At 41.3% G+C, this 14,528-nt stretch overlaps 1 protein-coding gene across 6 annotated transcripts in view; it reads left to right on the top strand.

The window, feature by feature from the left end:
- The window catches only part of dmd (dystrophin), a 1,945,510-nt gene that overhangs the window by 1,620,275 nt on the left and 310,707 nt on the right, over positions 1–14,528 (top strand). For all 6 annotated transcript variants that reach the window (XM_078559857.1, XM_078559853.1, XM_078559852.1 and 3 more), the window contains exon 54: positions 6,537–6,726. In XM_078559857.1, coding sequence (XP_078415983.1) covers positions 6,537–6,726 — 190 coding nt within the window. The remainder of the gene's footprint in view (positions 1–6,536; positions 6,727–14,528) is intronic.

The following is a 14,528-nucleotide window of genomic DNA, read 5'->3' as shown; positions in this document are numbered from 1 at the left end:
CCATGTCCCTTGTACCATTCATTGAGGTGAGCATGAGCAGCTGAGTCCAAACATAGACATAAACTGAATTCCACACGTGAGTTGAGAGTGATTGCCCTTGAGAACATTTAACCAGGTGTTGTACCGAAGAGTTCTTGTAAAACTGAAACTAATGGGAATCAGCAGGACGCCGTCCCAGTGGTTGGAGTCATACCTGGTACAGAAATGGATGGCTGTGGACATTGGAGGCCAATCATCTCAGCCCCGGGGCAGAATGCAGGCCAAAGTATTTCACTTGCTTCATTAATGACCTTCCCTCCATCATAAGTCGGAAGTGGGGCTGTTTGCTGATATTTGCACTGTATTCAGCTCCACTTATAATTCCATTAATAATGAAGAATGCCCACTTGTAAGATCAGGACAACAGCCAGGCTTAGGTTAATAAGTAGCAAATAACATTTGTGCCACACAAGTGCCAGGCAATGGACAAATCTAATAGGGAAAAGCCAAGCTACCCTCCCTTGACTTTCAATGGCATTACCATCATTGAGTCCCCCACCATCAACATCCTACGATCAAGAGCAACCAGAAGGTGAACTGGGACAATAATCTAAATGTTGTTGTGACCTAAGCAGGCTTGAAACTGGGTATTCTATGGTGAATAATTCACCTCCTGGCTTCCCAAAGCCTCTTCACCATCTACAGGGCACCAGTCAGGAATGTGAGGGAAAATGCTTCACTTGTCTGGATGGCTGTGACGCCAACAACAACAAGAAGTTCCACACCACAGTTCACTTGATTGAACATTCATCCGCAAGCACAAATAACTACATCCCCCCTCACCAATATACTGTGGCTACAGCATGTATTACTCTCAGAATTCATTGGAGCAGCTTGTCAAGGCTTCTTTGGCAGCATCTCCCAAGTCCACGGCCATCACCATTTAGAAGGATAAGGACAGCAAGTACATGAGAACACCATCATCTTCAAGTTTCTCTCCATGTCATACACCATCATGACTTAGACATATATCACCATTCTATCATGGTCATTGGGTCAAAATCCTGGATTTCCTATCTAACTCAGCCACACGACTGCAGTGCTTCAAGAAGAAGGCACAGCACTCCCACCTCAGGGGTAACTAGCAATGGACAATAATAGGAATGGCCCACATCTTGAGAATGTATTTTTTTATTGTTTTCTTTTTAGTTCAATATTATATTGCTGGGTTCCCATTAATTCTTGTAATGGTGTCCTGCTCAAAAGCAATTATGGCTATGGCTATCCAGTTATTTAATAGGTGCAACTAAGTTGAAGAAAGAATTGCTGAAAAACCCTAAAGGTTACATTCTGAGGAGGCAATTTATGCTTGAATATGGCAGGGTCCTCATCATGTGTTCCTCATGTGGAATAACCATAACTTGAAATTAGGGTTACCAACCCTCAAGAATTGCTCAGGAGTCTTCAAGAGTTAAAGATGTAATCCAGGAGAAAAAATTGCTGGGACATGAAAGCATTGTATTTTTTAAAAAATTTTCTGGAATACATTAATCTATTATAAAAATTGATAATGGTGAGAAAGTCAAAACAACCAGAGTGAAGGTGGTTGGAGTTGGGAACTCGCAATGAAACCTCCAGGGAATATGTTCAAACAAAGTTCACAGCCCTGTTTGAAAGAGAGAATGTCACATAGTAATAGAGGCTTTGCGTCCAAAATTGCTGGCACCTGTTTCTGCTGCCAAAAGTGCAGTAGGTCAAGACTTTTGGCCATCAATCTGCGCAGGCTTTGATCTGATTCTTCAGGGCCATTTGCATGGTGAGGGTGCCCTAGCCATTTCCAGCAATACTGGAACATCTGTTCTTGAGGGGAGTGGAATAGGGAGAAAGGAATTTTACAGCTGCACAATATTGCTACATCTTGGTCCATTCTTAAACTTCAAAACTTTTCTGCTTTTAGAGGCCTAAATATAAAGTCACTTCTCCAGTGAAAGCTGACTACTTGTGATCAATTGCCAGAGGAAACTGGCATTTGCTGCAGGTATGGGTCCATTTCTACTATCCCTGTCACATGTTATGTTGGTGTAGCTAATGTTGGACATACTGAGGCAGAACTGGTGGCATTTTTGATGGATAATGCTATCTGTCAGTCCCACTTCCTTTGATGACATCCACACAAAGGGAGAGAAAGACTTAAGAAACAACTGCATCCATTTCCCGCAGAACTCGCTTGCACTAAGGAAGAGGTAAGCCTGGGAAAACTGGGTCCCTGAACAAGAGAAAAAAGGTCAATGGCAAGGAGTTGGAAAATTTGAATTGTGTAAACCAGCAGAAGAATTTTCACCTTCTGAAGGGTACAAAGTGAATCAGTACAAACAAGTACAGTATTCAGCTGAACACTGTAACAGTCAATATGTCTTGACCGCAAAGGCAGAAGGTGAATGGCTCTGCAAATAAAACTTGGAAGAATAGAATTGGAAAGGGATAGAAAGAGAGAGAAATTGAATGATTTTGCCAACAGAAAGTGCGCGTGGCAGAAATATCAAATAAGTACTTTGCTTCAGTTTTTACAGGGCGATATGATCAGGCGGACATGTTATTGGAAGATGAGATTACTGCATTTAAAATAAAAAGAGAAGTGTTAAATAAATGAATCAAACTCAAAGAAGATGAAACCCATGGTCTGGATAGTTTGCATCATTACATTTTGAAAGAATCTAGAGAAGAGATAGCAGAGGCACTATTATACATATTTAATAATTCATTAGAAAAAGGTGTGGTGTCAAAGGACTGAAAGATAGCTACTGTTGCACCTGTATTGAAGAAGATAGATAAAACATTTCCTGGGAGCTATAGACTCGTTAACTTAATATTGGTGATGGAAAAAATAATACTAATACTATTAATGGAGGAAATAGAAAAACCTCGAGAACCAGAAATATAATAACGTGTAGTCAATGTGGATTTCAAAATGGAAAGTTTTGGTTGACCAACCTCATTGATTCTTTGAAGAGGCTACAAAAAGAGTAGACAAAGATAATGCAGTAGATGTAATTTATCTAGATTTCCAAAAGGCTACTTAATAGATTAATGAGTAAGGAGAGCATGTGGAGTGAGAGAACAAAAAACAGAATGGACAGTGTGTTGCTGATTGCAAGATAGAAAATGACAAGTAGTGGTGAAGGGTAGCTATTCAGAGTGGCAGAAGTTGAAAAGTGGGGTCTCACAAGGATCAACGCCTGTACCACTGTTGTTCACAATTTATATTAACAACTCATTCTTTAGAATCAAAACACAACTTTTATATTTGGGACGTCATCAGGTTGGATTTGATGGTCAATACGGAGGCAGACAGCAACAATGAACAAGAAGATAATGAAAGAAGTTATTAAATTTGCAGAATGGGCATGTAATTGGGAAATTAATTTCAATATAGATAAGTGTGAGGTATTACATTTTGGTAAGAATAATACAGAAGTCACGTATTAGAAGGAAGAATTTAAACGGGGTAGAGGAGCAAAGGTATCTGGGAGAACAAATGCACAAATCACTAAAAGCTCATACAAGTTTAGCATAATTTCTCTACTTTTCTGGAAAGAAGCCCTGGTGCTTGGTTTGCTATTTTATGCCCTTATTAACCTACTTTTAAGCTCCATAACCCTCCATTCCCTTCTCCCTCATTTGCTTATCTAGCCTCTCCTTAAATTCATTCATACTATTTGCCTCAACCACTCCCCATTTTAGTGAGTTTCACATTCTCACCACTCTCTGGGTAAAGAAGTTTCTTCTGAATTCTCTATTTAATTAATTGTTGACTATCTTATGCTGATGTCCTCTAGTTTTGCAAAAATTGAAACACACTGTCTACATCTACTTTATCAAAACCTTTCATAATTTTAAAGACCTCTATTAGGTCACCACTCAGCCTTTTCTTTTCAAGACAAAACAGAGCCAGCCTGCTCCTGATAAGTATAATCTCACATTTCTGGTACCATCCTTGTAAATCTTTTTTCACCCTCTCTGGTGCCTCTATGGTTTTTTTATAAAATGGTGAACAAAACTGTACAAAGTGTTCCAAGGCCAGGATTTCCCGCTCGGCGAGGTGGTGGGGGGGGGGGGGGGGGGGGCGCTAGCCGACACGTAAAATGACACGGGATGACGTCGGGCAGAACTCCTGATGTCACCCTGTCTCATTTCAATTTTCAGGTCAGTGGGGGCTCAGCCGAATCAGCTGTGCGCCCGCCGACCTGTCAATGGTCTCAATCGGCCATTGACAAAGTAATTAGTGTAATTAGTGGACCTGCCCGCCCAACCTTAAGGTTGGAGGGCAGGCCGGGAGCCCTGGCGGGCATTAAAAAAGCATGAAACCTCAACCACGGGCGGGATGGGGTTTCATATATGTTTATAAATTTTTAATAAAAGTGAAACTGAAAGAGATGGTGTCACATGAGGGGACACGTCAGGGAATTTTTTTTTTTCTGTTTTTAACATTTTTCAATGTGTAGCTGACGCCCCTGAGGTAGCACTTAGCCTCAAGGAGGTGGGTGCGCTCTTGCGCGCGCATGGGCGAAAGAGTGCACTCTTGGCTCAGGGAATCCTCCCCCCCCACCCCGCCCGCACAGGGAGCGCATAGTGCTTCCTTGCGGGCATCATGCTGGGCGGGCCTTAATTGGTTCGCTCACGTAAAATGGCGGCGCACCTCCACGCGCCCGCTCCTGAACTCCCCCCCCCACCCCCAGCCCCGATGGGGGGAAAATTCTGCTCCAAGTCCGGTCCAACCAAAGTTCATACAAGTTTAACATAATTTCTCTACTTTTCTGGAAAGAAGCCCTGGTGCTTGGTTTGCTATTTTATGCCCTTATTAACTTATTTTTAAACTAGTGAGGAAGGATTGGAGGAGGCTTAAGCACATAAACACTGACATTAGCTAGTTGGGCTGAATAGGCTGTTTTTGTGCTGTATATTCTATATAATTTTATTTTGCATTTGAATAACTCATTCTGAAGGTGGTACAAGTTAATGTACTAGTTGTTTCATTCAATAATTATGGGCACCTCCATGCAGCATCACGTATCTGACATAGATATGATGCATATGTTACAGGGGCCCCCAGCTATGTTTTGGAAGCAAGTCATGCAAAAGATGGGAGATAAAATGCAGATTTAATTGGTGAAAATTCCAAACTTGTTAATGATAAATCAAATTCCAAGATGTTTGTTAGTGAGGAATGACCTTGTTTGGAGAACTCCTTGTTTTACTGGTTCTGGAACAAAGCAATGGATGAATTAGTTTGTGAATATGTCTCATGTAGACAGACCTGCTTAGAGTTTGCAGGCAAATTCTAAAGGACACAGTTCCTGAGATTAAAATGGGAATCAGTATGGTGCTGAACAGCTCCATTTCTAGGATGTCTATTTACAATGTAATTTTTTTAATGTTTTCAGTAGTCAATTCCCTGCCCATCTTGATCACAGTTGGTGAAGGGGGAAGATTTTCTTTCTTTTTGAATGTTTTTACAAATTCTAGAAGTAGCAAATTTCAATAAATTTTCATTAGAAAATTTTTATCATGTTGCTGCTACATAGAAATCAAAGTTAGTCTTACTCACAGGTATTACTTTCAGGAATTGAAGTCTGCCACACTGTGCTTCAACATACAGAGTGAGCATTGCCTCAATTCCAGCTCAGACTGATGAGATGAAAGTATGTTCTAAGGGTCCAATGTAAAATGAGCTTTGCAAGCTCCGACTGAGTCAGTGCACATTTACAACAAAAAAACCCTATAATCCTGAAAAATAGAAGTCACATTACTTGTCATACAGTGCCCGCGAATTTGCTTAGAGCTGTTCCCACTCCACAAACCAGTGTGCTTTCATCAGAAGTGTGGCTAAAATGCCACTCATGCATGTAAGCTAGTTTTCCACTCCAGTTCCAGCAAAGTTGTGACAGCTCTGAGGAAATTCCGGCTATCAACAGTTGGTGAAAAATCCCACTTCATTCAATAGAAAAGCACAGAAGCCAGTTCTTTGGTTTGCCTGTTGTTGTTTCATTTCATATTTTTGTGCTATTACAGTTGAATATTTTATTCAAAAAAACACACAGATGTGTTCAATCGGATCTATTTATCCACGCAAACCAATCTAACTATTATTGAGGAAAATCCAATTGAGTCCTGGTTGTAAAAACTGGAATTTCCAAATTTTCCATGTGTAAATCTGGGACAAAGTCATTTTTCTATATGTCACAATGTGTTGAATGTAATAGGGTCCATGGTGTAGACCCAAAATCATATAAACCACCATAGGCATCTTTTTGCATGTTTTAAGTGTTGTCAAGTGTAATTACTTTGTACGGACATAAACTTAATTAAGGGACTAATATGGGTAAAGGCTGTGTGATGATAGATTCCCTAAATATTTAAATTTGTGACAGTCACTAACTCATTCTTATAATCCTTTGTTGAAGGTGTTACTGAGTTCATAATTGGACTCATAACAGTGTTGATGAAAAGGCTAGGTTAATGAAGATTGCTAATATGTGTGAAAATAAATGGTTCCACAGGGCCAGTGAGAGGGAGGCTGCGCTGGAAGCAGCCCTCAGATTGCTGCAGCAGTTCTATCTGGACTTGGACAAATTCCGGGCCTGGCTTACAGAAGCGGAGACCACTGCCAATGTCTTGCAGGATGTCCCCTATAAAGAGAGACTACTGGAAGACACCCAGCTGGTTCGAGAGCTGACGAAACAGTGGCAGGTACGTGTGGTGGTGTATTTCTAATATGTTTGCAGTTCAATCATAATAAAATTGTTATTGTACATATGGTAGTCAGTAGCAGAATTTGGATTAGCAAAAATGAGTTTTGGTCATCTAAAGACCTTATTATTTTAATGAATCAGCTTTGCTTAATAACAGGAAGTAAACTCATGGAAAATGCCGTAAGTCTATCTTTAAACTATTTTGAGGTAAACTTATGAAGACTATTAACTGGGCTGAACGCTGTCTTCAGCACCTATTGAGCTCTCTCTCATTTCATTCTGATTTAAGCTAGTTTGTAAAGTGTGCTTTCCAAAGAAAAAATCTCATTCTGCAGATAGTTGTGTGAAACTGATCAGTCACTTGGTGTTTAATGTATAATTCCTTGACTGTGAAACCTCAGAAACACTTCCTTTGTTAGGAGATTTGATGCATCTTTGGAATTGAGATTAGTGGTACTATTTGCCTGAATGGAAATGCTAAATGCATGTTTAAAATTGTACCCCACACATTCACAGATAATCATTGGGTATGGGGCAGAAGTTTCTTCCTGTTTTGATGATATTAGGAAATTTAAACTGCCAAGCAACAGAGAGGGAAAAGGTTTGTAGTTTTTCTGAGGATTACTTTGAGTTAAGAGGAGTAGGTTCATGAGAAAACCAGAACCTCCCCCCCCACTTTTAGGTTCCAATCAAAGTAATATAGCTTATTCTTACACATGTTATAGTCAAGCTCATTTTTATTGAACGAATACCATTCATTCAGCAGGTGAGCATGGTGAACTGTTGTTAATTAACTCTCTTCTGTCAGGAAGACTCTTCATCATCGGTTGACACTAAAACAGTACATTGGAAAAGACTGAGCAAATTAGGTGAAGGGTCAAGGACAATAGTACATAACCACCAACACGGTTCAAAAGAGTTGGAGAGGTTATGAGATAAATCAAGAAGAATTGATTAAATGACATCAATCTCGAGTTTTAAAAGCCAGTGGATTACAAAGGAAAGGGAAGACTGGATGAGGAGAGGGATAATGTGGGCTTCAGATAAGAATAAGTTAAAATAAGAATCAGTGCAGTGACTCTTCGTGTCAAATGTTTTCTGCGTTCAGAGGAAAGGAAGGGTTTTCAGCGTGGCTTATTTGAAGAAAGTTCAGAGGACACCTGACCACTGTATCAATGAAATATAGACAAGTAAATTTGCATATTAGGGGAAGGTTGCAAGTTAATGATGAGGACAACATCACCCAGCAGATGACAAGCCTTTCCTTCTACTATGTCCAGAGCTCTAGACATCCTTAGATATGACAGCTTCAATGAATTGTTGGACAGACTTCAGCTTTATTAAAAGTTAAAAATTGTTGATGGAAAAATCAGTGCTGGCATGACAGAGACATTTGAGGAGATGTAGGGATGCCATTTGAAGTCAAGAGGAGGTTAAGGCACCACCAGTGTAACTAGATTATTAGAACAATCAAAGAAAGAAGTTATTGACATGAAAAAGCTATGGGTTTGAAAATGAAACAAAACATTTCCTTTGCCTCATTGAAGGCAATGGAGGAGATGAAGATGTAGTGATTCAACTATTGCAGTTCCAGAGGACTGGAAGTGTGTGCTCTGAGGGTATGCACTTTGATGGAAATCAGTAAATAGTAAATCAGAAAAAAACTGCTATACTTGGATGATGAATGGAGGGGCTCATTTTATGTGGAGAAGCAACAGAAAGGGAGAACAAACATGGGGCTCCAGAGTTAATAGAAAAGGTGCCAAATTCATGCTGCACACTATTCTACTCACATGTGTCATTCTACCACCAAAGTATTCTTTCCTCATACCTGAGCCAGGAGAGTGATTATCTCCAGGCTATTTAACCATCGAAGCATTGCACATTAACCTTAACTGCACCTCACTTTTGCCCACATGTGTGAACTTCAGGGCCTGAATTTTTCCCGTGTCGGGCGGGCTGAGCAGGAGCGGGCAGGGGCGGTCACGGAGCCGACTGCTGCCCGCGATCAGTTTGGCACCACAATTAAGGCCCGCCCAGCGTGGATCGCGAGTGGTAGCACTGAGCGCTACCTGTGCGGGCGGGGGGGGGGAGGAGGGAGAGCCAGATCCAGTGCGAAAGAGCGCTCCAATCTCCCTGAAGCACGTAGCTGCCTCAGGGAGATCGAAGCACTTTTTAAATAACTTATTAAAAACATTAAAATTTTAATGGAACATGTCCCCTCATGTGACTGTGCATATGAGAAGGGACATGTTTTTATTTTTCAGAAAAGGTTTTTATTCAATTTGTAAAAGCTTTAGGAAACCTCATCCCGCTCCTGGATGAGGTTTCCTGAAAAATGTAAAGGCCACTTAGCCTTTTCGCCTGCCCGCCAACCGTTAGGTTGGACAGGCAGCATAAATTTCCAGTTAATGAGATGGCTAATGACCTTAATAGGCCTTTTAATTATCAGTGGGCCCGCAACGACTCTGGCATGCGCCCGCTGAACGAAACATCGCGAGACTGCGCGATGACGTCGGGACGCATGCCTGATGTCATCGTGCGTCATTTTACGTTCCGGCGTGTCGGGGCCACGTCCGCACGCTCAATGTAAAGTCCTGGCTCAGAAGTCAGTGGATTGAGAACAGGAGCAGAAAACCTGGCTGGTTTCTTTTATCCCTACCTTGCTCAGAAGCAGCGTGGCCAGTTGTATCACTAAGATAAGTTAACCCAGCAGTGAGCGATGAGTTTCCTGGATTGTAAAACTTACTCCCATACTATAGTGCTGTTTGAGGCAACACAAAATCTCAGGGCAAAATTTAATGCCCACCCCTCCCCCCCGCCCGCTGAGGAGAGTTCGGAGGCCGGGGGATGGGGGATGGGGGATGGGTGCTGTGTGATTGGGTGGCAGGGTGCGGGGTGAGATCCCACCTCCTTTCTGCCTCCAATTAAGTCCAGGGAAAGTAGGGTGGAGGGTGGCCTTCCCGCCCCAAGGCCAGTTGAGACCCTTAAGTGACTACTTCAATTCAACCAGGGGCAAATGGGAAGCTTGCCATGCGGGCAGCCACCTGCAAAACATGTCTGGTTTTCCTAAGGCCTTTAGAGGGCAGGTCCCTCACTTGCAGGCACTTAGTGTCTCATCAAGAACCCTAGCATCGTATCATTAAAAAGCCAACTTCAACCATGAATTACTTGGGGGCACATTAAACTTTTTAGGGAAGCTGTGTATGTTTTTAAAGAAATACAAGCAAGAACAGTGAGCAAAAGATAGCTGATAATATAAAGTGACCACTTTCTGGAATCGTTCCCATGTGGATTATACTGACAAACCTGTCCTGAGAGAACATGGAACGTTGCACCTGAAAAGGTGTTGTGGCCTTCTTCACGCAGAGACACTTCAAAGGAAGATAGGAAAGATGCAACAGACTGAACTTCAATCTCCTGTGGTTGCAGAAACAAAAGACTGATTACCACTTCTCAGCGGTCATCTAAAATCCATCTCCTGTTGATTCATATCTCAGAATGTGTAAAGTGGTCGGAAATCAAAGAAAACAGACTCTGGGTGCAAGATATGTTTTTTTTTTCCCTTTACAGAAATACACAGGGAAAATGGGTTAAAAAGTTAGCTGCAGAGCAGTGCAGTGTGTGTTAGTGTGCTAGTGTGCTGTGTGTGCTGGTGTGCTGGTATGCTGTGTGTGTGACAGCAAGAAGAAGACCAATAGTCACCCCTGCAGTTGCAGGCGAAGTCTCTCTCTCTCTCGCTTTGTCTCTGTTGTTGGGGGTAAGGCTTAGCCGAAGCCACAATCAAAAAGGAAATAGGACAGCTTCTTCAGCTAACCTGCGGAACCAAGTGTCTCCAAACCCACTGCGAAACAGCCAAAGTCAGCTCTACTAGAATCACCCAACATAACGGCCACAACGTATCGCCATCTACACCTCATGGACAAGCCAAAGACTGATTTGTATATCGTTTTTAACTTTTATTTGGACTCTTAACTTCTCATTTCTGATCTATGTGTATGTCTGTTGGGCCATTAATATTTTTCTCGGGTTCTTAGTAGCTAATAAATTTACTCTTTCTTTGATTCAAGAAAGCTTGGTTAAATTGGGTCCTTCTAAAATAAGTACATTTGGACTGGGAAAAAGTATCCACGGGGGAAGGGATTCCTTTTACATTAACCTTGTGGTGACCAGCTGAGTGGGTTGAATAAAGAAGGGAGCCAGCTCATTCCTCCTCATCTGGGAGCATAACAAAATTGGGGTGCTGTTTGGGAAATTAACGAATTGGGGGACCTTGCCCAGGGACGGATCGTAACAATTGGGAAGTGGTGGCCCTGCAGGAAGCCCCCCTCCTGTCCTTGCTGTTGACTAACTACCCTCCGCCATGACCCCTCTCTCCTCTCCCCCACTCACCTCCTGCCAGTGGCCTTGTACCCACGACCCCCATCCTGCCCACACTCATCTCTATTTGGGGATTCATTGGCGATCCTCAAGGTAGGCTTCTGTTCCCAGTGGCGCTGCCAGTACTGGAGAACTGTCAGTTAGGCTGGTAGCTCTCAGGGGTGGGACTTTTACCCGAATGGAGCCTTGATCGAGTGTGAAGCCTAAGCTGTCCAGGTAAATGCCAGATTATCTGGTAATTGCTTCAGACCTCCCGGAGAGAAGTGATTATGGAGTTCAAACTGGTTCTCCAACCAGTGGGTGGAACCTCCATTGCACTCATTAAATTCCACCGTAAATAATCTCACTATTATTCAAATTCCTGCATGGCCTCTCCTATCCTTATCTCTCTAATCTTCTCCAGTTTTTTAACACCCTCCCTGGATTTCTTTGACTCTGATCCACTTCTGTGAAGTAACCCCAATCCCACAGCCACCCTCGCCATTAGCAATTGTGACTTCCATTACCCAGGACCCATGCTTTGGAATTCCCATTGTACAGCCCTCCAACTATCTCTCTTTAAAGACTCTTGTTAAAATCTACTTCTATGACAAAGGTCACCCCTTCTGGGACTCGCCAACCTTTTTTTGATTACGCGCCTGCAAAGTGCTTTAGACATTCTTCTGCCTTAATGGTGCTGCAAACAGACATTCTTACTGTAACTAATATAGCTTAAGCACAGATATTTCTTTTGCAGTCATAACATCTAATGCATAAACAATAACCTAAAACATGTCTGTACCATCAGATTGTTTAAAGGGGAAAGTTTTTGAAATTCGTCTGCAGCTAAACAACAATGTTGCATTTGTGTGACAAATAAGGCTATGGCTGCTAATCTTACAAACGTTTGGTAGCTAGATAGCTTTTTACTCAGTGTCAGTACATCTGCATTGGAGTAATTGAGATTGTGGTGACAGCTCCAGATTCATGATAACCAGCTGAGTGTGTAAAATCCTATGCATTCTGACACAGCGTAACTAGTGGGCTTCCTGTGGAATGCCTTTAGGCTATCTTGCATTTGAGATAAGACTCAAGAGAGAGAACAAACATTACAGTCTATCCAAGGTGACCTTACTCGAGTTTTATGCACAGAATCAGTAACATACAATATATCAGTCCACAGTTTCTACATTTTTATTTTTCAATACGAAAGGAGGAAAATTGTGTTTTCGTAAACAAGCTATAAAATGAAAAGAAAATCTGTCAGAGAGAAAATGCCCTATCGGGAAAATATTAACATGAATGACTAGCTTCTAAATCCTGCAGTTATTTAGCCAAATTTGAGGAGGCCCTTGGGTTTCAAGCAATCTTAAATCTTTATTTTTTGTGTGCATTTCTATTCCTTCCCAATGATTGAATGCGGAGGTTAATGACTTACAATTTGTGAAGTTAATAAGAGGTTGTTTTTTGTCACGCCTATTTATTTTTCTAATGTTCTATAGAGAGACAATAAAATTTAATCAGCAAAATAAAAGCATAATTCCATCAGGAAATTAAACCAAACCAACTGTAATGCAGGGTTCAACATCCCTCCCCTGAAGGCACAGCACATGTCAAAAGGGGAATGTACTCCCGTCAAATTCGGAAAACGGTTCGATGAGCTAGGCATTGAAATCAAAAAATTTTTGTGTTGACATAATGTCAGGAAATCATGGAAACTAGTAATTAAATAATAGCTTTTGTTCATAGTTGACATTAATCATTAGGTTTCTTTCATCTAAACATCAGATAGTAGGAAATTTCTGAGTTATTATTTCCAGATTTAGTAACAAATCTGGTTGAGAAAACGTAAGCAGGTCTGTGTGAATGGTGGGACTCCTACATATCAATGCCAGCTGCCTATAACTTACTCCAATGTCTTTACCGTATGACAATCCACAACTGCAGCCCTGGTGATTCAACAGCATATATCTGGATGGTTGCTGGTAATCAGGACTGTGTGCTATTGACGTGGTAATAACTCCAACAAGGCTTCCATAGACTAGAAGAAACATTAAGTACAATGTAGCCCAAGCCACAACAGGAAGTGTCATAGGGCAGATCATAGGATTACTCAAGTCGCTTCAGGAGACTGGATATATCTGATGCAGCTCTGCAATACAACCCGATAAAGGTCTCAATCACTGTAGCTTGCTGCTCTATTATATCACAGCGAAGTGTCATGAGACAATACCTGTAAGACATATTTTAAAGGACTATGTTTTAAAAAAATAAGTAAAACTAGAACTTTAGATGAAAACAAAAAACTGTGGATGCTGGAAATCCAAAATAAAAACAGAAATACCTGGAAAAACTCAGCAGGTCTGGCAGCATCGGCGGAGAAGAACAAAGTTGACGTTTCGAGTCCTCATGACCCTTCAACAGAACTTTAGATGGGTCCTCAGAGCCAGCAGACAGTTTTTGTGGGTTAAACCATCTTATCTCTCAAGAGGACAAAGAAACCCACTTCTGATATTGACTCACTGTGGCATGGAGATAAACAAAACTACATCAACACCTTCATTGTAAAAATGGAAATTTGCCTTGTCAAATCTAAAGGCTTTAGCCACCTAAAAAACCACAGGTGGGTGAAGATGTCAGACTGTTAATTAAATTACCACAATCCTTTATTTGGGACCATGTCTCAACACTGAAGTGAGGTCATGTGATACAGTAGCCATCTTGGCTCCCTGCTAAACATGTGGCAGAAAATTCAAAGATAAAAGCAAAATACTGCTGATGCTGGAAATCTGAAACAAAAACAAAAATAGCTGGAAAAACTCAGCAGGTCTGACAGCATCTGTGGAGAGGAAGACAGAGTTAACGTTTCGAGTCCATATGACTCTTCATCAGAACTTGCTTTTCAGAGACTTTATCAGAGACCCAGATGGAATTCCATCAAAGAGAGGGTCTGACAGGCAAAGCCATAGACCTCTGCAGCCAGTTAACCAGCAAAGTTTTTCATTATTCGTTCAGTATCTTGAAAGAGAAATTAAGCCTCTATTTCTCCTCTAACATGTTCCATCATTTAGCCTACCGAGAACACAACCTTTGGGCTAATCAACTCTAGGAACCGTCACAACTACTGAGAAATCTCTGCATTTTCAAGACCCTCACTTCAGCTAACGTACCAACTTGACGATGAAACATCAGGCCTGTACTGAAATAGAGGCTGAATTAAATTCCATTTTTATAATTACTGTTTTATCTTCAACAATATCTAGTTTTTTGTGTGTGATAGTGTGGGTGAATCGTGTGAATGAGACACACATTTCTGTTAACCTCTGGGGCAAATACATGAGAAATAAACTAATCTTCATTTTTAAAATACAAAAACTTGCTGTTGGGTTATTTAAATTAACTCAATCATTCCGAGGGTAAGAAAATGCACACATCTACATA

The sequence above is a fragment of the Cetorhinus maximus genome, chromosome 16 (genome assembly GCF_964194155.1).
Source record: "Cetorhinus maximus chromosome 16, sCetMax3.hap1.1, whole genome shotgun sequence".
NCBI lineage: Eukaryota > Metazoa > Chordata > Chondrichthyes > Lamniformes > Cetorhinidae > Cetorhinus > Cetorhinus maximus.
This window is presented reverse-complemented; position numbering and strand designations above follow the sequence as displayed.